At 41.1% G+C, this 24,588-nt stretch overlaps 1 protein-coding gene across 1 annotated transcript in view; it reads left to right on the top strand.

Moving 5' to 3' along the window:
• The first annotated feature begins 4,985 nt into the window (after positions 1 to 4,985).
• Positions 4,986 to 24,588, top strand: part of LOC137291653 (multidrug resistance-associated protein 1-like) — a 39,189-nt gene continuing 19,586 nt past the window's right edge. The window contains exons 1-13 of the mRNA XM_067823080.1: positions 4,986 to 5,568; positions 11,582 to 11,755; positions 14,908 to 15,030; positions 15,772 to 15,900; positions 16,405 to 16,533; positions 17,142 to 17,203; positions 18,416 to 18,547; positions 20,195 to 20,482; positions 20,850 to 21,030; positions 21,626 to 21,946; positions 22,335 to 22,472; positions 22,855 to 23,001; positions 23,998 to 24,082. Of these exons, the coding sequence (XP_067679181.1) occupies positions 5,533 to 5,568; positions 11,582 to 11,755; positions 14,908 to 15,030; positions 15,772 to 15,900; positions 16,405 to 16,533; positions 17,142 to 17,203; positions 18,416 to 18,547; positions 20,195 to 20,482; positions 20,850 to 21,030; positions 21,626 to 21,946; positions 22,335 to 22,472; positions 22,855 to 23,001; positions 23,998 to 24,082 (1,945 nt within the window). The 5' untranslated portion in view covers positions 4,986 to 5,532. The remainder of the gene's footprint in view (positions 5,569 to 11,581; positions 11,756 to 14,907; positions 15,031 to 15,771; positions 15,901 to 16,404; positions 16,534 to 17,141; positions 17,204 to 18,415; positions 18,548 to 20,194; positions 20,483 to 20,849; positions 21,031 to 21,625; positions 21,947 to 22,334; positions 22,473 to 22,854; positions 23,002 to 23,997; positions 24,083 to 24,588) is intronic.

Consider the following 24,588-nt stretch of genomic DNA (forward strand, 5'->3'; position numbering starts at 1 on the left):
AGGGTATAAATTTTCGAAGCTCTCTTAGCGCTAGGATTGTGGTATATTAATATAAATGCATGGTGCTTATGACTGTCTTAGTGCTGTGACAGCCGTAAGTTAATGTTAATTTATAACACTTACGACTGTCTTAGCGCTAAAATACAGGGTGAGGTGCAACAGATGGAGGTATTACTGTATGACCAGGGATGCTGAGGAGGGAACCTGTTGTGATGGTAGCATCGATGAAGGTAATGTCAAGACAGGGTTGCAGTGTTCTTGCACACAAAGATTAGTTTACCAAGCAGTTTAACATCGAATTCGTGGGTATTACCGATGTATCACTGCGGACTGGAGACAATCATGCCCTGACCAGATGCACCACTGGTTGATATAATGAGCACATGATTACCCCGAAAATGTCACGTGACAAGTAATGATGTGGCCACGTTTGGATATAGTCCCGAAATTTCACGAAGTGACATGTTAATAATTCATGACACTAGGAGAGAAATTCGTCTGAGAAGCAAGTAGGGAACTGTCAAAGTGCTGAACATATGTGCAGATGCTTAATTTATTCCGTGAACATGACGTGGTGAATTAAAACACGATGATTGTCGGAGATCACAACGTTTATGGAGATATCTGAAATGACAACTGATTCAATGCGTACGGCAAGCACATGGACCGCAATTCTAGACAGCAAAGATGGTCGATTCGTTTCTTCGTAGATCAGTGACGTACAATTAGCTGGTCAAATAACAAAAACTGTTGTGGTTTGGATTTTACCTGTTTAAAATTTAGGGTAGGTAGGACATATTTCGACGGAAGGTACAAACTAACAACACATTTATCAATGTGTAAATGTTTATTCAGTCACGATTGCAGCCATCATGTTGACTTTCTCTATCAGAATGACAGATATCTCTCGGTGCCGGAAAAAAGAACTATGGCACTGGGACTAGGGAGGTACACAACGGAGTTGATACTGGGGCTAGGGAGGTACATAACGGGATTGACACTGGGGCTAGGGAGGTACATAACGGGATTGACACTGGGGCTAGGGAGGTACATAACGGGATTGACACTGAGGTTAGGGAGGTACATAACGGGATTGACACTGGGGCTAGGGAGGTACACAACGGGATTGACACTGGGGCTAGGGAGGTACATAACGGGATTGACACTGGGACTAGACAGGTACATAACGGGATTGACACTGGGGCTAGGGAGGTACATAACGGGATTGACACTGGGACTAGACAGGTACATAACGGGATTGACACTGGGGCTAGGGAGGTACACAACGAGATTGACACTGGGGCTAGGGAGGTACACAACCGTATTGACACTGAGGCTAGGGAGGTACACAACGGGATTGACACTGGGGCTAGGGAGGTACATAACGGGATTGACACTGGGACTAGACAGGTACATAACGGGATTGACACTGGGGCTAGGGAGGTACACAACGAGATTGACACTGGGGCTAGGGAGGTACACAACCGTATTGACACTGAGGCTAGGGAGGTACACAACGGGATTGACACTGGGGCTAGGGAGGTACATAACGGGATTGACACTGGGGCTTGGGAGGTACATAACGAGATTGACACTGGGGCTAGGGGTACATAACGGAGTTGACATTGGGGCTAGGGAGGTACATAACGGGATTGACACTGGGGCTAGGGGTACATAACGGAGTTGACATTGGGGCTAGGGAGGTACATAACGGGATTGACATTGGGGCTAGGGAGGTACATAACGGGATTGACACTGGGGCTAGGGAGGTACATAACGGAGTTGACATTGGGGCTAGGGAGGTACATAACGGGATTGACATTGGGGCTAGGGAGGTACATAACGGGACTGACACTGGGGCTAGGGAGGTACATAACGGGATTGACATTGGGGCTAGGGAGGTACATAACGGGATTGACATTGGGGCTAGGGAGGTACATAACGGGACTGACTAATCCACATAAAATACAGAAACATAATCAAAACATCATAACCAACGTTTTTGCAGAATTTTTGTCCTAAAAATAAGGAAGATGTTTAACAAACTATCATTGTAATAGTGACACAGTTCAGTATTTGTTACGAAGAGGGAGTGCAGAGGAAGGGACAGCCAGGTGATACAGGCTGACAAAGTGTCGACAAAGTTATTGATTCATTAACCTGTGCTGTGCCGTCTCCATCCTTTCTCGCACTCCTCAAATGATACATGACAAAACGATATGTCAGCATTTCCGATTCATTGCAAGAATATCCGATGGCAAAATGTGTAAAGGCTCTGGTTGTCATGTGTTACTCACTGCAAAGAATGCAACATAAAGTGGACGAATCGCCGTAAAATCTTACCTTGGAATTCACCTGTCACCTGTCATGCGAGCATCTGCATTAATTAGTGAGTGATGGCGTTTAGTTTTACGCCGCACTCTGCAAACTTCCAGCTATAAGGTGGCGGTCTGTAAATAATCGTGTCTGGACCAGAGAGTCCAGTGATCAACACCATTAGCAGCGACCCACGCAGCTAGGATACAATGACATGAGTCAACCAAGTCATCGAGCCCGACCACTGGATCCCGTCAGTTGCCTCTTACGACAAGCATGGGTTACTGAAGATCAGCACTAACCTGAATCGTCACTGGTCGAGGATCCGGATTAAAACTCGTCACCGGGATTCACGGGTGACGGGTCGACGATTTGATTGGCTGCGAACCAGTGTATACAACAATCAAACAGTTTAAATGTTGCTCATTGTGCAAACAACTACTCCTGCAAACATTTGCAAACGTTTGTTTCAACACTATTTACGGTGGATTCATTTTCAATTTTTATGACATTTCAAAGACCACACAGTTGTCATGTAATAATATGTGTATTTATAACGCGCTGAATTCCATACAAAAATGTATGCTAAAAGCGCTATATATAAAGCTGATTTGAGTGCTACAATACGTATGTTAAACATTCGTACATAAAATGGATGGTGGAACACCTTTGAGGATATGTTTGATAGTCACTGTGGTATTTTTAAGAGAGGTGTTTTAAGGCACATTTGAAGGAACCAAGGGATGTTGTTAGTCTGAGTTCGAGAGCAGCTGGTTCCATAGTACTGGAGGTCCATAACTAAGAACGGAAACCAAAGGCCATTAGTTTACGTCTTGGGATGACCAACTGATGTTCAGCTGACAGTAAGGGTCTCGGTGGAACATGTTTCGTCACCAACTAAAAGAGGTACTGTCAGTAGTCAGTAGTTTCATAATAGCACCGAGTGTCCAGACTCAGGAATTCGTACTCCACTCTGGCCCTTATGGCCAACAAGGGGAAGACTGGTAAGACTGGTGAGATATGTTCTCTTTTGGACACTTTTTTTGACAGTGCGAGGTGCTGAATTAACTTTGAGATGAGTGTTCCAGGTACTCTTGCAATAGTATCACTTCGATAGCACTAGGGATCTAACGTGCATGGCAACTTGCATTGTAAAGGAACTTCCGATGTTCCTGACATTTCTTAGGTGGAAATAGAAAGATGTGCAGATGTTGTGAGTGTGTGTCTTTAAAGTAAATTCCGAATCAATGTGAAGTTCAAGGTCTTTAACACTGATGGAGGATGGTGTGATGGAGTTGCATATTAGGATTGCAGTGTATGTGATTCGAGAACGAAGTTGTGAGCTAGCAACAAGCAAATGCTTCAGTTTTTCCTTCATTCAAAATTCCAACATATCTTCCCGTCAGTAAATCTCCGGTCACAGGGTCAGTTAATCTCCACAGTCAGGCTAGTGAATTTACAAGCATTAGGGGTGATTTTGTAACTATCTCAAATATTATAAAGATTATGGCCTAGCAAATGTTTATCTCAAAAGCAACTTATTGATGAAACCAGTGTAATGTGGACAATATCGTACTCTCATCAATGTTTGTAATCTTTTGTTTAGCTTATTCAAATTTTGGGTTAGTGAATTGTTTTCTAGGCTAGATTCAGGCTTAGTTAGCTCGACAGGCTTGCAAAATTTAAAAACTATTTCGCACACTGCCTCAGTCATCTACACTTTTGAATTTGAATTAGAGAATATCTACTGTTAATATAACACTTGTCATCAAATCGCGCTATATATTTGTTCGATAACTGCGACCGATTTCGACGTATTTCATCATCTTTTGAGAAACATCAAACCCGTCTTTATCGTGATTGAGGAATGTTATTATTTCATCATGAAACGTGTCCAGACTTAAGTTCGAATTCACTTGATTTATTCTGTATAATGTCCTTTTAGATGTATTTTGAAATAAATACTGAAGCATGACTTTTTTCACATAAGCTGTGTAACGTCTTATAACACTAGCATGTATAACATCTAATTCACACATATTTTGTTTTGAAACAATATTATGTGACATAAGCAGGACTCATTTAATGTTGCTACCAGTATACATACCCACACCCACACCCCAACACATCCGCCCCAACCTCCCTACCCCCACCTCGCATGTCATGCTCAAAGTCAATGTGAACTACCCCGGCCCCTCCCCAACCCCGTGTATGTGTACATAATTGATAACCCCTCTTCTCCCCCATTAACAAGCCATTGCAATAAGATGACAAAGTATAAAAAGTATGATAACTGGACACAAAAACAAAAGAAGTAAAATGATTAGATTCGCTCCTCTTTTGTGCTCATTCAAGAACTCTTTGATTCAAAATATTAGGAAAACTAGTCAAAGATACAAACCACAAATTTCAGAGACTGATTACGGACTCTGACTGCTGCAAAACGTTCGGTATTCAAAATTTTAAAGCAAAGGCAATAGCAGCTAAATTACTCATTAAAAGCGGTGATTCCATTGCGTTATTTGTAAATTATCTTTAAAAATTATTGTACTTTGTAAAAAAAAATAATGACAACTGTACTTTCATAATAGTTGTGATTCGAACCCAACTTACTGTCTCAAGCGTGAAAATTCGTCAGTCTGCCTACCAGCCACACAGGCAAACTTGTGGCAGATTCAATGTCACGTGATAAGGAAAAGCTTGAAAATACTTCGGCACTTGTCTACTGTTACAGATATTATAGAGTTCGTGCTAACATTACATTTGGAGATAGGACGAAAAAGGACATAATTCACGGCTTATCACGTCGGTTTTCTTGGAAATCTGACCCACGCAAGTGCGCCAAAGATATGTCTGACTTCGCCACAGACTTCAGCTCTTGCTTGGCCAAAACACGAGAGTGACGTCGCATGGCTTGTTCTAAAAATAGTTTCGCCACCAGGGGTTTTCCCAGCGATAAGACAAGAGCGTTGGGAGAACGTATTGCACCAACAATGCTGACAATGGAGTTTTTAAACACTAACTTTCTAAGGATGGGTTCATTTGTGGGATTTCCCTGGACAGAGGTACATGTGCGCTTTAACGGAGGACAACAATTGTATGGATAACACCTCGAAGAAGGCACAACGTAGTAGGCAAACAAAGACGAGAAAACCGCCAGGAACGATTGCGGTCAGCTGACAGCAGGCGTAGTGTTCGACAACCGCACACCTCACGATGTTAAACGGGTTTTGTGGCAACGATCGAATTTGGGTATGGATTTTTAACACTAAAAATGTGTACTTATTTTAGTCATGTAGTTTGTTAGTTTTAAACCATTCACTATATATATATTTTTTAATTTAGGGCCATAGATCAATATGATTGGTTCACAACCCGCTAAACACTCACGTAAAATGATCAATAGCAACACTGACAGTATTAATATTTTCCATATACCACATAGCGTTCATTCCACATATTCCCTCGTGTAGCGTGTATATACACGTCGTCACAGTCTACCTGTATTTGAACCTATCGTCACTGAAGCATGATATTATTGGAAACGCATGCAATAGGGTTGATACACAACAAGAAATCGCTGTGTTGTTTATTGTGTGTATCCAAATATATAAATGCGACATTGACATGGTCATGTGGCGTAAATTACTGGAAATATATGTTTTCATTAGATTTGATTTTTAACGATCCCTTCACTAGTACTGTATTTCATTTGTTGTATATTTAAGCAAGAATGGATTGTATATTTTGTTCGTTTTTGGGTTTGTTGTTCTTTTTTATTGTACTTATATATATATATTTCATTTATGGTTTATTTAAGCAAGGATGGATTATATTATTTGTTCGTTTTTGTTTTTGTTTTTTGTTGTTGTTTTTTTGTTTTGTTTTGTTTTTGTTTGTTTTTTGTTTTTCTTTTTTTGTTCTTTTATTTTATTTTTGGGTTGTTTTTTAATTATTTAGACAATGTGTCGCATACATTCGCCCTGCGAAGTGTGCATATTATTGTTTCTGTTGTCGCGCATGGTTATTGTCAATAACTGTATAGTAAAACTTCCTGTCCCCGAACATGTATTATTAAACATACTTCCCGTAACAAACCCAGATGTCGGTTTTTTACGTCGACTCATTTACCATTATACTTTCTAAAGGCATGTGACAAACGCGTGCTGCTTATTGCGTTGATGTGAGGAAGTTCTGTTCGTTGTTTTATACGTATCGCTTTTGGTGATTTGTGCCGACTAGTGACTGACATACTGAGCATCATACCTTGGGCGGCTGCCCAAAGGGATTTTTTATTCGACAAATTCAAACAGGCGCATTTGTATTTAGAACTAAGGTTTTCGTGTCAAACTGAACTGAATACCCTACAGTCACTGGTCTGACTGACTAGTCAAGTTTCATGGGATCATTTTGTTAATGTATCCCTATCTCGCACTTGTTAAGTTATAACATTCTTTTAAATCTCGTAAGATGAAAGCCTGATAAATCTTGATCATAGTAGCGGCATCATGATGACACTTGTATCTACACTCAAGTGTCGGACTAGAGAATTATTTTGTGGGCAAGTAATTTTCAGCTCTCGCTACCCCAACAGAAATTTTAAAATTTGGAAACTATTTCTCACTCTGCATTAGTGGCGACTAATAGGATCGGGAGTTCAGACTCGCAGACTTGGTTGACACAATTGCGTAGATCGATACTCATTCTGTTGATCACTGGATAAGCCAGACTCGATTGTTTACCGACCGGCGCAGTATAGTTATAACAAAACAAACCATCCCAAGAAAGAATACCCTTTCCATGCCAGTGATAAAAGTACTTTGCTACTATATTTTTAAAATGGCATCTTGGAAAGTGTGAACGAACAAAATGCTGTCTGATGTCTGAACGATATACGTATATATTAAATTAGTGTGTGTGCTTATGTACTAGTTCATTACAACTGTTTGATTCTTAACGGGGCTACGTTGAATCAAGTCCGTTTCTGGCCTGCCTCGACAGAACATTGCAAATACACGTTAATAGTGGCGTGAGTGTGTGCACACCTTGAATCTCACGACCTTTGATCTTGACCTCTAGATCTATCAACAAAAAAATAACTCATCGGTATTTAACTCATCGGTTTAGTATATTCTAATCATGTTCTGTAATGCATGCTTTCGTCTTTTTACTGAATGGGTGGTAAACATGACCTTGAACTTAATTAATATTAATTTGACAAGCGACAGTGTACTATACGAACGATAAATACAATCTGATCTAAAGTTCCAGAACGATCTGCCACGTGACTACAATGTGAGTCAGTTCGTGACTGATGTCATGTTGCCCTGGAGACCGTCCTGATGCCAAATGTCTCTTCCAATGAGCTGTGTCCCTATCTTATATAGTAATACGTGATACAAATGTCTGTAAGAAGTACTGTATTTTGGACAGGTGTTGAACATATCTAGAAACTGCTTACTGACCTATTTGATAATAGTCATAACACATTTGGATTATTTCCGTTGATCCAAAATGCACTTACCGCGGTGAAATCGACCTGAAGGGTCACCAACGAAGCATTGTTAATTCGTCCTTTGCCACAAATATTCGAGTTAACGAGTGTTATCTGTTTTCAAGCAGCGTGCAAAATAGCCACTGGCCCGTTAGCCAGTGGCTAGTAGAAATCCAGTCGGGCCATTAAATCTCCAGTCATTGGCCTGACTGGCTAGTGAATTTTCATGGGGTCGTTTTGAAAATGTATCACACTTTCCTACTTCCGAAGTATAATACTTTGTTAATCATGCAAGATTATGTTCTGGTAAAAATGTTCATCATAATCGCAGTTTAATGATGACTTATTTTAGTTTGAACAAGATATTTCAGACATGGCTGGTTTGGATGGTTTCTTCACTTGTTGCAATTGTTTTCTTGGTTTCTACATTCAGATTCGGGCTTGTAAATTATTTTGTGGGCTAACAAATCTCAGACATAGCTATCACGACTAGCCAGCAAGGTTTTGAAAGTATTTCGGACACTGGTTATAAGTAGGTTAAGTCGATGAAATCGGTTTGATTCTTATGACAAAAGCAAAGAGAAATGTCGGTGGCATCAAACATGTAGATGAGGTGAAGGTCACGTCACGCGTTGTAACTGCGCATGCCGACCTATGACCTCCCAAGTCGAAATTAATCGTGTTAAGTTGAAGCTATGAATAACAAGGAGGGTCCAATGTCGTGGGCCAGCCTGGCTCAGTACAAACTAAATCCTCTTTTTCTCTGCTAATCAGCTTTTGGTCTAGTGGGTCAGTGGCATATTTATGAATCAGAAAGTAAATAAATTGGGTGACTTGAGGAGGGAACAACTTGTGAGACGGTGATAGTCTATCGCATACTATCATGCTATCGCCATAGCTATAGTCCACTGCGTCCAAATATAACAACACTATTGCATAGTGTCTCATGTAAAGTCGTTTCCCAAATGAATGTATATTTTTGTGAAAAAAAACCATGTTGGACTAGTATCAGCGTCTCTTCTAGTAAGTGACAGAAAACTTTAAATCAAGTTTGTTTAAGAGGTAACAGGGGCGGATAACTAAATCATCGTAAACGAATCTGATACTTCTGTATGTATCGCATTTATCAGCGGGGGACGATTATTAAACTATCGATAGTAACACACACTATCGATGCATCGATAATTTTTCGTTTCTACCATCAAATAATTGCTATTGGAGACTCCATAATTTGCAATCCATCAATAGTTTGACACATCATTACAGCTTACAGTACATACTGCATTATAACCAATATACATTGTCGTGTGTGTTCTTGTTCTAGTATCCCGTAGATACCTTCATATTGTCTTAAGTCAAATTAATCCCAGTTAGATGTACACGTATATTTCTGTTGTTCTTTTCTGTAGTATTTCACTCATGATTGACAGCAGTGTAAGAATATAAACCAAGACGTTGGACCTTAATATAATACAGACGTTATCCATAACGTTTCCCTCTTTTCTTAATATTCATCAACGTCTAGTATATAGGCTGAGTATTATCCGAAATTAAATCCTCCCATAAAAGGAGCGAATGATAGATAGGGATTGTGTACAGGCTTTAACTTTAATTCATCTCAGGAAAGAGCGAATCATTGACTCTAAAATCACATGCGACGCTCTACAGACTAAGTACTTGACATTAAACTTTTCGATACTAAACCTGCCACATGGAGGCATCTGAATGCATAGGGGCCAGACATGTATTCGTTGTAGTTATTCAAATCGTTTATTAATAAACTGGGCCGTAAGTGTGTCGTAAGGAAGTGACTGTAAGAGGAATAACACGACACCTCCTCAAATTTGTCAGTCAAAGGTCAAGTGAGAGGTCCTGTTACATATCGAATGTCATGTTCACACACACAACCTAATATAGAGAAAGCGTATCACTTTACTCTGTGTATTTGCAATGTTCTGTCGAGGCAGGCCAGAAACGGACTTCATTCAACGTAGCCCCGTTAAGAATCAAACCGTGATGTACAAAGGGGGATGAGTGAATATTTTAAGATCGTACTACCCTATCGACCTGTGTATTGTTATAAACAGTAATAGCTCTAAGACTACTTTAAGTCTACATTAAGGTATGGCAGTTACAGTCACCTTAGTCCTAAGACTACCTTAAGTATATGTTAGGGTATGATAGTTACGGTCACTTAGTCCTAGGACGACCTTAAGTATATGTTAAGGTATGTCAGTTACGGTCACCTTAGCGCTAAGACTACCTTAAGTCTATGTTGCGTGTGGCAGTTACGGTCACCTTAGCTGTGAGACTACCATAAGTATATGTTAAGGTATGGTATTTACGGTCACCTTAGTCCTAAGACAACCTTAAGTATATGTTAGGGTATGTCAGTTATGGTCACCTTATATCTAAGACTACCTTAAGTCTATGTTAAGATTTTGGAGTTAGGCTCACCTTAGTCCTAAGACTACCTTAAGAATATGTTAAGGGATGTCTGTTATGGTCACCTTAGGTCTAAGACTACTTTAAGTTTATGTTAAGATTTTGGAGTTAGGCTCACCTTAGTGCTAAGGCTACCTTAAGTCTATGTTAAGGTATGGGGGTTACGGTCACCTTAGCGCTAAGCGCTTTGTACAACAGTACAAAGAACGTAGACCGAGGACAAAAGAAACCCGACAAAGCTGAATCAGTCAAGATAAACAGAGAACAATTGGAAGCGAACTGAGCACATGGTGATTGTGTGAGTGAGTGAGTGGGTTGCGTTTAACGAAACTGCTTGGAAGAGAAAAGCAGACACAATGCAAGGTTACCAACACCCGCATGGCGCTGACAGAAATTTCAGAATCGATTCCATGATCCCACGTATCTGTCAAACCCCATATTAGCAATCTAAGCACCCCTTGCATTTTGAACCTAAGCACCCCCTGCATTATGAAATATAAGCACCCTGGCATTATGGAATATATACTGCGGGAACAAAGTAAGGGATCACATTAAAGCACAAGTGTTCCCAGGTTTTGTCACAAGCCATAAGATACAAACCTGTGAGGAAACCTGAAAAAGATAAAAGAACACATGGCCTTTTATGGGGTCCCTTAATTTTCCCCTTCGTATAAATACCCTCTGCATCATGGAAATCAAGCACATCAATTACCTACAATATGGAATCCAATCACCCTTTGCATGAAAGAATTTAAAGCACTCACTGCATTATGGAATATAAGCACCCTTGCTTGATGGAACTGAAGCACCCCATGCAGTGTGGAATATAAGAACCCCCGCATAATTAATCCATGTACCCCTTGTACTATGGAATTAAGAACATCCTACAAGCACCTATTGGATTTAGGCTCCCTGCATTATAGAATTTAAGCACCCATTGCAATACATGATTTATACTCATCCGTATCTGAGGACTCTTTGCATCATGGAATGTAAGCACCTCCTGCAATGTGGAATTGAAGCTAGCAAATTTTTATTACGAAATCTAAATTCCCCTTCATTATGGAGTCTGAACCTCGCCATTATTGAATGTCGGCACCCCCTGTAGTATGGGTGGTTTCAGGTCCAAGTTCACTACACATGGGTTCATATCAGTACTGATTCTAGAATATACTTCAAGACAAGACAAATATAAAAGCCGGGTTTAATGTGGAGTTTAACCATGACCAGCGAATCCTGACATGACCAAGGAAGGCAACAGCGAGAGCTATGAGAATTTTCGTTTTATTGCCCGGTTGTTTGGTAATATCTTGATTCGTCTTTCAGGATCTGGACTTGTTGACCAACAACACCTATCCAGAGTTCACACCATGTTTCCAGACTACAGTTCTGACATGGGTGCCGTGTGTTTGGCTCTGGGCAACCCTCCCCGTCTTCCTGCGTTATCTCCACCGTATCCACCAGCACTATCCATTGTCAAAACTCTGCATCGCCAAAATGGTAAGTTCAAAAACACATTATGTATTGTTTCACTTTCTCACTCTCTCATTCATTCGGGAGATCCGGGCTGATTATATCGTTTTGTACACTGTTTTTGTACACCTGCCACTCGGATATACTCGGCTTTTCCCGCTTCTGACTTATTTCTCCCTGCGCTATTAGCGTAGTGATACACAATTTCACTGTAAACCGTGTAACGTCACATCCGCCGCATAGTCCCAAGTTTGACTGAAATGTTTTCTTTCTTTATAATACTGTCAATTGAGAAAATGATTGACCGTTGACTTTAGGACAAAACATAAACCGCACAGTTCAAACTGTGATATGACGCCACCTTATTTGAGTTTTGTGATGCACGAGAGCCTTTCCTGCGAGGATTTCCGATAGTACTCGTCTTAGTCCGTCAGAACAGCCCAGTGTCTTTAAACAATTGCGTAAATGCCATTTTTGTATATGACTCATACAATAGACACGTGGATGGCATACTTACACGTGAATAGATAATACTATACCATGTATCGTGTAATGCGAATACTGTTCACTAGTTTCGTTTATATGATATTACACTAAACATTGTTTATTGTTTTATTTATTACTCACCCAACATTAGTAAACTAATATCTGAGAATTCAACTCACAGAACGAGTGCATTACGCCGTCATAACATGTTCACGCACATGAATATGTTTTATCTGTGATTCTTAACATTAGTCTAATAGTATTTAATTTGATTTTTGTAAAAATAAACCAGGGGTATGAAAAGGGGACCAAAATGGCTTCAACCAACATGTAAATTTCTATTTGTAAATGCTGTTTCTCGCAACCGAGCAAAGAACAATTGAAATATCTTTCTTAAGAATTGAAAGAGTGCACTGCGCCAGTACGTTCCCGTGTATACTCGGCCATGTGACCGAGTGCAAATAGTTGCGACAGTACTCGATGTTATCACAGAATGTAGTGAGAGAAAGAATTGATATTTAGCGTCACGTCGGCTATATTTCAGTGATATCGTGACGGGAAAAATGTGTTTTAAAAACAGTGAATTTAGAACATAAAGCTATAATAACATTGTAGATTAATTAACAGTGATATTTTCAACGAGTGAGTAATAAAGGCCGTTATCAACGATGTCTGAATATTAGTGCAAGATGGGATCTCGCTCTTGGCCACGTTCCATCCGTGTCGTGATAACGATATTGCTGCCAATATCTAGCTGATATCAATATCAAGCTGTCGACTCTATAAACTATAATTTAATACTGTCATAAATGACATCGCATTTGTCTGAATATCAAAATATGGTGGCAATCCAATCCTTTACAACAGGTGGCCAAACGATTAAAGCGACCGCGTCTGACTGAGAACCAGAGTTCGATTAGCGACGTCTAGTGTGGCGCTCGTTGTGTGAGTGAGTGAGTGAATGAATGAGTGAGTTTACTTTTACGCCGCTTTATTCCAACTTTAACAGGGCACTGGACACAAGAAATGGGTTTCACCCATAGTAAGTGAGTTTTACTCCTCTTTTAGTATTAGTCCCGCAAAATACGCTTCACATATTGCACCCATGTGTTGAATTGAACTGTGATCTGCGGTGTGACGAACAAACACTTCAACCACTAGACTACGCCTGTCACCCCCCTTCATACATAGTACATATATGGGGAATCGAACGCAGGTCTTTGGCGTCACGAGCGACCTCTTAAACCACTAAGCTACACTTATAGCACCGCGTTCCTTAGAGACAGATAGATTGTTGCCAATAGCGACATAACCGCAATTTCCTCACCTTTTTCTTTACACATTACACTGCAAACGTTTGTTGTGGTGTTCTTCAGTATCGTCATGAATTACTAGCAAAATATATTTGTCGCGAAAATGGCGAATGATCACCCGAATCTATCTTAGCTGACTCAGGTCATCCTTTGTTTGTTGTTTAACGCCGCGCTCAAAGGCGACTATGCTTGTCGTAAGAGGCGATCGGATGGCCAGGCTCGCTGACTTGGTTGACACGTATGATCGGTTCCCAAGTGCGCAGATCGATGCTCATGTTGGTGATCATTGGATCGTCTGGTCCAGACTCGATTATTTACAGACGTTTTTTACGTAGGGTCGTTACGTAGCCAGTGTAGCCAATATGGCGGCAGCGTAGTATTCAAAATTGAGCCCGGTATATTTTTAACAGCTGATTCAGTTCGCTGAGTGTTGTAACAACTGAAATCCTACATGTAGAAGATCAGTTAGTAACATTTCGTCATTTGATGTGTGTGAAAAATATGACATATCGCCGATCTGATCTGATCCGCCATTGATGCTTGGGGTTTATAGTTCCACAACTTCTTTCTTTCTTGTTGATCTTACTGTTTGACAAAACTGGAAAGATGTTTACAACGCCTTGTGAAAGCATTGTGTCAGTGTCAGTCAACAGTTTGTTTATATCCATTCCATTCCCAACATGCAATAAGATATCTGAAGTGATTATTAATGTAAACAAAAATGTCTCAAAATATATTTTTTCAAAAAGGACAGCTGATGTTGACACGTGTTCTCGCGATACTTTTGCGTTCTTTGACATATTTTGGGAGGGAAGGCCGCAGTGTATCATTTATTCTTTCATTCATTCACATATGTACTTCTTTCTTTTATTCTTTTACTTTCTTTCTTTCATTCATTCACACAATTCTTGCTCTTAATTCTTACTATAATTCATTCATTCATTGTAAAATTCCGACTGATACAATAAACTGGCTGAAATTCTGTTAAACACAGCTTAAGTTGCGCTGGGAACGAACCGAGTAACTGTTTGAGTTGGAGCATGACGAGGCACACGTTAATTAGTACAAATGGTAAAGAAAGCAAGCAAGCTTTTAAATTTGGTTCTAGGGCTTGTTCTGTGTTTAAATAATAATGGAATTAATATCTGTCTTTAAGAGATGGACTTGAACTTGAAATGCTTCTGCAGTAAGACTTGATCTCATCACTATATGGCTCAAATAATGCCGATGTGACGTAAAACTCAAGTCAACTCGTCTCAAGCCTTGGATATCGTGGACATATTTTGTCCCTGAATCCTCGGAAGGAAATGAGAAATTGTGTATTTGATATTGTACTGAATGTTTTTTTGTATGCATGCATATCGGGTGTGTTTGTTTCAGGTAGTCCAGGTGGTGTTAGTGGGGGTGGCAATAGCCAGTGTGGTATCAGGGCATCTGGAGCCGTACAGCATATCAAAGACCCCGGCCTCCTACACGGCAGCTGGTATACGACTGGCCACACTGGTAGGTAGACTCAGCTCCATCAATCAGCTGTTCCATCTGTTGTTCCATCAGCCCACTGATCCATCAACCTATTGTTCCATCAACCCACTGGTCCATCAACCCATTGTTCCACCATCCCACTGTTCTATCAACCCATTGTTCCACCAACCCACTGCCCCATCAGCCAATTGTTCCACCAACCCACTGCTCCATCAGCCAATTGTTCCACCAACCCACTGCTCCATCAGCCAATTGTTCCACCAACCCACTGCGCCATCAGCCAGTTGTTCCACCAACCCACTACTCCATCAGCCAATTGTTCCACCAACCTGGATATTTTGGGAACGATACAAGGGCTGCTCGTGAGTCATATTACTCTGTCTCAGTAGGGGATCGATGTTGAACTGGCGCTTAATCAGTAAGCTTGTGTAGGAGGGCATGGAGGCATCCCACAGATGATATCCTTACCTTGTGGAGGCATCCCATAGATGATATCCTTACCATATCAGTTTACAGACGGGGTTAACCTCTTGAGCATGTGACTCGGCACTCGGCATGGATCGACCAACAAATGTGGGCACAACTTAATTAAATGCCCCGTTTCCCTTATTTCAAGGGTAGCCTAGGATGACTCGGGTTCGATTCCGACAATGTGTGAAGCCCACTCCAGGCCCCCGTCGTAATATTGCTGGAATATTACTAAAAGCGGCGTAAGCCAACCTCATTCGCTCACTTTATTTCACCTTACCTATCTCCGTACAGTGTCTGTCCATGTGTCTGACGATGATGTCACGACGAAAGGGGCTGTACAGTCCGTGCCTGCTCTTCCTGTTCTGGTTTCTCTGGTTGCTTTGTGACATCGTTCCTTTCTACACCAGAGCAATGCAGTGGGTATGTATCCATTATTATCTTACATAATAATAACCACATTAATTGCACGTAGTAGTGAGTGACTCACTCAGGTTTTGAGACGTATTTACCAGTATTTAAGGAATATCAGGGCATATGGTACACTTTGTGAAGTTCATCTCTTGTGTCCCCCATCGTGATATTGCTTGAAGGAGAGCGACGAAATTTAACGTCGCACAGTCAATGTTTCGGTCATAATGCATCGAAAACAAACTTTAAGGAATTACAACGAAATAATACATTGCGTTTACAAGTATAATGTATATTCATACAAATACCTGGGTGGGGCTGATATTTTGCCATCCATGACGACTGACGGGATCGTATGGTCTAAAGCATGAGCATCAATCTACGCATTTGGGACACGATGACAGAAAGCCTGACCACCCGATCCCATTATTCGGCTTATACAAACATGAGTTGCTGAAGACCAGTTGGCATATTTTCAGGTGTATATGTACATAGGATGTTTCATTTGTTTTCCAGAATGAGCGGCCTGCTTCTGACCTGGCGGTGTTCTACTTCCAGTACGCTGTGATTCTGGTGGAGTTCTCGTTGTTCTGGATAGCCGACAGTGATCAAATCATACTTACCACAGGAGCCGATGAAAAGAGGGTAGGATACATTACATACGCTTTTGTAGGTTGTTCGCTGCCAACTTATCATCCCAGGTGAGCTGTAGGAAGCGAAAGGGAGAAGTATGGTCCAAGAGATTGTTTAATATCTCGCGGTTACAGTAAAACAGTTGATTTTGGAAATTGAATATTCGTCAAATTTTGCCCATTGTTCAGCTGACCTGTTTAAACAAGGCCACAATACACTTAAATAATGTGTCCTAATCAACCTTTAATCTCAACGAAATGCTTATTTAGTATAAGCATAAGCAGGATCGGGGTAGCCCTGAGTTAAAGCGTTCGGTCGTCATGCTGAACACCCGGGTTCAATTCCCCATATGGGTACAATGTGTGAAGCCCATTTTTCTGGTGTCCCCCAGCGTAATATTCTGGGAATATTGCTAAAAGCGGCTTGAAACTAAACTCACTCACTCACTATTGCTGTAATATTACTGAAACCGGCGCTAAACAACATTCAGTCCATAGAAACTGCTCATGATCGTTGAAGCGGAACTGATGCAAGGGTTGGTGTCTTTGGCATACTGATTAAGGTTTATGTTAATATTGTATGTCAGTTGTTATAGGTTGCGGTGCATTTCTTTTGTTCAGATCCCATGTCCCGAGACAACATCTTCTTTCCCGGAGAAGGTCACATTTGGTTGGATGCACAGGTATGAGACAGGGGAACACTCTAAAGAAGGGGGATGCACCCCTGCATCCCAATCTACATCCGTCTGTGGCATTCACCTTCCCTCGCTGACTTCATTTTAGTATCTATTCAATATGATATCGACCCCTGATCGGCGTTAAACTTAACCCATCTACTAACTCGCTTGATCACTCATGTTTAATTGTGTTTGTGGATGTTTGATACAGAAATACTGAACAGATATTTGATGAAATCTATATATTTTAGGCAGTATTTGTTCCGACGAAATACATTCTAGGATATGTAACAACCGTTTCATAATAACATATTGTTACGGTTAAAATTGCCGTGGTAAAAGGTGTAAGAAATTCCCTCAGAACCAGCAAACCATAACACTGAGAAGACTGAAATTTTCAATATTTTGTATTCAGCAAAAACAGCAAGATACAAAAGATTCACAACAGAGGTTTCACGTACAATGCAACTAAGTCAGATCTAAAGTAATGGGTCACAAATATAATGTAAACTCACCGAAGTCTTGATGTGAGAGTGAGAGACAGTTTACTGAATGTAACACAGCGAGCGGTCAGGCATCGGTTATGTAGGTCAAGCGTTGACGAAGGCAGTTTGATGTTACTCCGGTTAGGCCCTCTGTGTGTGTCCGTCGTCAACACAACTAACCTTTTTATATACAGTCTTTGATTCAAGAACTTTCAAACACTTACACCATCGCCACTAACGTACGATTCTCTCGGCCAGCCTCTTGTTTACTTCAGTACATCATCAAAGGGAGGTAACTCTAGAGAACTACTTTAAAGCCTGCCGATAAATTACAAATAGCACTAAACATTTATGAAACGAAATGTGACCCATAATAATTATCATTCAAAGCACTAAACATTGTGACCCAACAATAATTATTACTCAATTAACAATACAATTTACAGAAAATACGCTCTCGTAACATAATAATAAGTGGGATATCAAGTTACTGATAAATGATAAAGTACAGGTAAACTAGGTATGGCGACGTTATGAAGATCAAACCTTCGTCTTTTGGATTAATTGTCCAGTGTTCGTATGGTACAGACAAGTCAAAGTAATTATCTTTAATTCTCACTCATTCACACACTCACTCACTCAAGAAGAACCTTCTCTGAGCATGTTATTTGTACAGGCTCATTAATTCACCGTCATGACCAGTCTCACAGATTGCTTTACCTTCTCTCCACAGCATCATCTGGACGGGTTGGCGCCGTCCTCTGATGGAAGAGGATCTCTGGGACCTGCCCCCTCACATCAAGTGTAAACAAGTCGTCCCGAGGTTCTTCAAGAATCTCGAAAAATACTTTTTCAGGTCCCACACGTACGTAGTGATTAGTTCATCTGAAAAACATATATGTTAAATCATTAAACCTGTTCTCTTTTGGAGACCAGTAGCAAGTGGTTAAAGCGTTCGCTCGTCACGTCGAAGATCCGGGTTCGATTCCCTACATGGATACAATGTGTGAAGCCCATTTCTGGTGTTCCCCTCTGTGATATTGCTGGACTGCTGATCAAAGCAGCGTAAAACTAAACTCAGCCAGCCGCCTGCTTGCCAGCAAAATATAGGAGGTAGATCAATTGAATTGATGTATTTGGTACATTATGAGGCTTGGAATTTGTAGTCTTCCAAAGCCATTTGGGCGTTTCCATCGTAATTGTGCTATTTGTCAGAGAACATGACTGCTATATATAAAGAAACATATCTTCACTATAAATAGTTATTTTTGAGAAAGCATTTAATGTACCAATCGCAGTGAGGTCAAAGTTGAAGGTGACAGCATTTCGACAGTGTTTAAAGTGTTGACACCAAACGCCACTGAACTGTTACTTTAAAAGAAACGCCCTTTATGTGCAACGTCTTAAAAATACACCCTTTCACACTATGGGACGCTGAAAACGATAACAAACCTGGCGTTGTTGATAGGTTGCATTTGTAAGACACAGAAACTCAGTGACACAATACTAATCAATAAATGTCAATACGTATGTTTTCACGGTCCTTATTTTCACATATACGTCAACTGAAGACGACAATTTACCGTGTGTTTACTGAAGTGTTTAAGTCTTTATGAAAACTTATCAAAAAGTGAACATTTATCAATTATATTTCAAACATCGGTAGGCCCAAGCCATGTGACAATTCACCCTGGAATTGCAGTGCTCACAACTCCAGTAGCTGAAGCCGCGTCGGGGAACTACCTTACACGGATCAGCAAATAGATAACTGTTCGCACTCATTTCTACCTTACGATTAGGGACGGTAGATAACCTAGTGGTTAAGTATATATTTAATGATATTTCTGGAACGGTGTTGAAAGCGGCGCAAAACTAAATTCATTCACTCACTCTACATATCACAGAGAAATACTTTTTTTGTGAACAATAAAGACAACAAATAGAAAATATGAGGATTTATCGCTTTATTTGCATGTGCACCCCGAGACAATTTTTATGTTTGTTTAGCGAAGTAAAATAAGACTTTGTTTTATTTGGATTGAAACATTTCATTCACTTGTTTTCAACGACCCACTTACTTGTCAGCCCTCTTAGTCTTTCGTCAAGCCACTTGAAGCCAGTTATTTATCTGATCCTTGACGATGTCATTGTATCCCAATTGCATGGATCGATGCTCATGCTGTTGATCACCAGGTTGTGTGGTCTGGGTGAACAGTACCAGTCCGGAGAAGACGATTTCACGGTGCTATAGATTAGTAACTTCCAGGCATTGCAAATTACATTATTAATTTTAGAACCGTGAGGATAATGTGTAGATTGATCTTCAAGTAATCCATGCTTGTCATTAGAGGCTGCCCGGTTCGGGTGGTCAGGCTCGCTTACTTGCTTGGCACATGCCATCGTATCCCAATATTGCTCATGCTGTTGATCACTGCATTCTTTGATGCAGATTTGATTACTTAACAATCGCTCACTAAATCGCTTGTAAACCTACTAAATCTCACTCACTCAGACACCCGCCAGAAGGAGCCACTCTTATTCCGAAGATCCCCGAGAAACAGACCCTCCTGGAGCTTCAGCACATATCACAGGGACCAGGAAACACCCGCCCACAGAAGGATGATCTCCCTGACGTCATATACAAGACGTCACAGGTTGATGACGTCACGGCGTCTGGGAGAGTCGGCACCTTCCAGGTGCTCAAGGTTCTCTTGAAGACATACGGACAGGAGCTCAGCAGGGCACACATATTCAAACTCGCTTGTGACATTATACGATTCCTGAACCCAATATTGCTCAAGTAAGCTTCTACTTACAGACGCTTATACTGCTCAAAAGAAAGAGTAGTAGTAGTAGTAGTAGTAGTAGTAGTAGTAGTAGTAGTAGTAGTAGTAGTAGTAGTAGTAGTAGTTAGATTAGCAGCAGTAGTTGTTGAAGCAGCAGTCACTCTAGTGGCCGTTGTTGGTGTAGCTGCAGCAGCAATAGCAGTGCTTGTGGCTGCAGTGTAGTAGCTAGTAGTTGTAGTAGCTGCAGCAGTAGTAACTGTAGTAGTAGAAGAAGACACAGTAGTAGTAGAAGAAGACACAGTAGTAGTAGCAGCAAGTAGGAGGTGCTATTAGTACGGAATTATTTTATATTAGAATACGTTGATTAAAATATTTTAACAGGTTAATGATCGGGTTCATCGAAAACAAACAGACCGAGACGATATGGAAGGGTTATGGTCTCTCAGTGTGTTTCTTTCTGGTGTCCGTCTCCATCTCACTGCTCAACGCCCAGACCTTCTACATCAGCCACAACATCGCCGTGAAGATCAGGACGGGTCTGGTGGCCGCGGTGTACAAAAAGGTGAGTGACCATTGTGCTAGACTGGCCCTCAATAGACAGCGTGAAGAGACCAATAGTTTGTGTAGTTGGTTAAAATTGACGCAAAGGAATTAGATAGTATTGATGTCCATGACCTCGGTGTCGAAGCAGTTGCAGTAATCTTGATGATGGTCCAGCGCAGTACATGAAGAACTAGTCGTAGAAGTAGAAGCGTTAGCAACTATGGTTTTACAGCGATTTTAGCAGTATTCCGATGGGCACCAGAAATAGGCTTCACACATTATACCTATGTGGGGAATCCAAAACGGGTTATCCAGTGGGATAACCCACCGCCCCTAGTAGTATTAGTAGCAGCAGCAGCAGCAAGAATGGTGGCAATTGTTGTAGCAGCGTAGTACAGATGGTAGCACTTGCTTAGTCGTAGTAACAGTAGCTGTAACAGCAGTACGTAGTAGTAGTAGTAGCAGCAGTAGTAACTGAAGCAGTAGTGGCACCAGTAGCAGTAGTCGTAGCAACAACAGTAGCAGTAGTAGTAGTAGCAGCAGCAGTAGTAACTGAAGCACCAGTCATAGTAGTTGTTGCAGATATTCAACCTGTCCCTTCATTTTACCTCTAGTCCCTGACGATGAACAACGAATCCAGAAAGCTCTTCACGACTGGAGCCATCGTCAACCTCATGTCCGTTGACTGCAACAGGGTGGAAGGATGTATCAGTCAGCTCTTTCAGCTCTGGTCAGCTCCTCTTAGTCTGGTGCTGTGCTTCTACTTCCTGTATCAGGTGATCGGAGTCTCCATGGTTGCCGGCGTAGCAGTGATGGTCGTCATGGCGCCGCTCAACTACAAGCTGGTCTTCTATATGAAGAAACTCCACAACAAGCAGCTCAGTATCAAGGATGAGAGACTGAAAAACATGAACGAAATACTGAATGGAATTAAGGTATTTGTTTACACACAGGAACTTCAGTAATACGTATCTTGGTCCGAACGATTTGATTAGAGAGGCTGTTTTGTCGATTTGCTTAGACAAATATACGTTCATGCTTGTCGTATGTTGTATTAGTCAAAATATAATTTTCCGTGTCCACAAACAAACAAATTAATGACAGACCAATAAGCAAATATCAATGAGGACACCAGAAGCTGCCCGTGTGTAGAACTGAGAGAAAGAACCTATAACATATTTCTTCTGTGATGTCATCATTTATTTTATGAATGTTATGGCCTTCCTTATTGTCAAATATGCATCTCATTACTCTCTTACTCATTCAATCACTCAACTCCCCCCCCCTCACACACACACTCCCTCACTCACTCCTATGTTGCAGGTGTTAAAGCTGTATGCATGGGAATCCTCGTTTAGAGACAAGGTAATGGCTATTAGAAGCAGAGAAATCGCACTCATCAAGAAACTGGCCATCATGAACGCCCTTAACGTATTCTGCTGGGTCGGCGCTCCGACGTTGGTAAGTGCGAGCTGTTAGGGGTAACGGCTTTGTGCTTCTTAAAGGTACACTACCATCTGAACAATTGGCAGTCCGAGTCTTATTCAAAGCCTTGGACACCCATTTCAAGTGCGAATTCATACTGTATGATGAACATGAACGGGTATATTTACAATAAAGAATCTCTTTGTCACTTGTAATATTTGCTGTGAAATCATACAATTGCTGCTGTGTTTCATACGTCATTCTAACTGAATTACAAATTTGCTGTCGATATCATCAGTGAACATCAGTGAATTTTTTAGAACTGAAACCTTGTCGACGTATAAGAGATCTGCTCGGTGGGTGGTAGTTTTCCAAGCTTCTCCTTGACGGTTGTTTTATTTCACCATCTCTCCAACAGGTGACGCTGGCTAGTTTTGTGACGTACGTGTTGACGTCAGAACACCAGTTCCTGGACTCTCAGACTGGCTTCGTGGCGTTGGCGCTTTTCAACATTCTCCGCGAACCAATGAATGCGCTTCCTATGGCTATATCCAACATGGCGCAAGTAGGTCCATTGGTCATGCAGACTAAAGTAAATCTTCTGGTGACAATATAACATCAGGGTCTTTAGATGTGTGCGGTAGATTTGTTGAAGGGTTCACTACACACTCAAAAGCCCCGGGTTCAGTTCCCCACATCGGTACATTCAGATCACAAGTATGTCCAGATGATGATAGACACAACTATGTGGAGATCATGATTGACAAAAGTATGTCCAGATTATGATATGACACAAGAATTTCCTGATTGCGATGACTCATGTGTGTTCTGACATCACGTTGTACAAGAATTTCTGATAATACATTTGACATATCTGTGTGTAAAGATAATGCACTTTTTGTTTAAAATAGCCTCACTGGTAATGTACAAGATTGCGAACTCCCTGCCTAGTTACACAGGTTATCATACGTTATCATGCCTAACCATTCAGTTTGCAGGGATGCTTGATACGTCATTTCATATCAAGTATTCTTGCATTTTTTATCACATTTTTAGTCACGTTTGTGGCAAGGCGACTTCATATACTAGTATTATATCACTATGGGCTCTCAGTAGGTCACATATCGTCACAATGTGACGTACCATAAGTAACCAGGCCATCTGGCCAAGTAACAACCCTACCTCCCTCCCTGCACATCCCTCCCCCGCCAATAACAGAAAGCGGTGTATGTCCTCCAAGAAGATTCAGACTAGAATTGGTCTTCAGCACCCCATGCATGTCGTCATAGGCGACTAACGGGATCGGGTGGTCAGGTCCAATAACTTGGTTCACACGTCATCGTAACCCAACGAAGATTGAAACTCATGATAGTGATCACTGGATGGTCCTGTCCAGACTCGAATATCGCTGTATTGCTGGATTATTGCTGATTGCGGGTATAAACAAAAAACTTGACACATGCCATCCTAGTAGCGTAGATCCATCTTCATGTCAGACACGATGGTTATTCGTAGAACAACATACAGACCAGCAGTCAGTAATCAGATCCTCATCTTTCAGGCCATCGTCTCGTTGGACAGACTGACCAAGTATCTCTCCGGTCAAGACCTGGACCCAGAGACGGTGAAACACACCACAGAAAAAGGTGAATATAGCTTACACAGTATTTCCTCATTGTCTGCCTTTCCTCATCGTATCCCAGTGCGCTTAGAACGATGCACACGGTGTTGATCACTGGATTGTATGCTCCAGACTCGATTACTTACATACAGTGAGTGAGTGAGTGAGTTAAACGTAGACACTGCATCATCAGAGATCACATGCAGAGACACGTGATGACGGACATTTCACATCCACAATCGTTGGTATGTCATATTATTACTAAAGTAAGTGCCGCTAAGTACTGCTAATTGGCCGGCTGTCATTTTACGCTCAGCAGGGATTACAGTGTTTGTTTTCATAGCAAGTTAGTCTGTGGGGCCGAGTTTACCTCTAATTGGCCGGCTAGCTGTCAATGATAGTCAGGCGGGATTATAGGGTTTGTTTTCATAGTAAGTTAGTCTGTCGGGCCCAGACTTCAGTCCGAGATCCGAAATAGTAATCTCGTTTTATTACTCAAAAGGACTCAGCATCGGTGGTACATGAGTAAAA

The sequence above is a fragment of the Haliotis asinina genome, chromosome 1 (assembly GCF_037392515.1).
Source record: "Haliotis asinina isolate JCU_RB_2024 chromosome 1, JCU_Hal_asi_v2, whole genome shotgun sequence".
NCBI lineage: Eukaryota > Metazoa > Mollusca > Gastropoda > Lepetellida > Haliotidae > Haliotis > Haliotis asinina.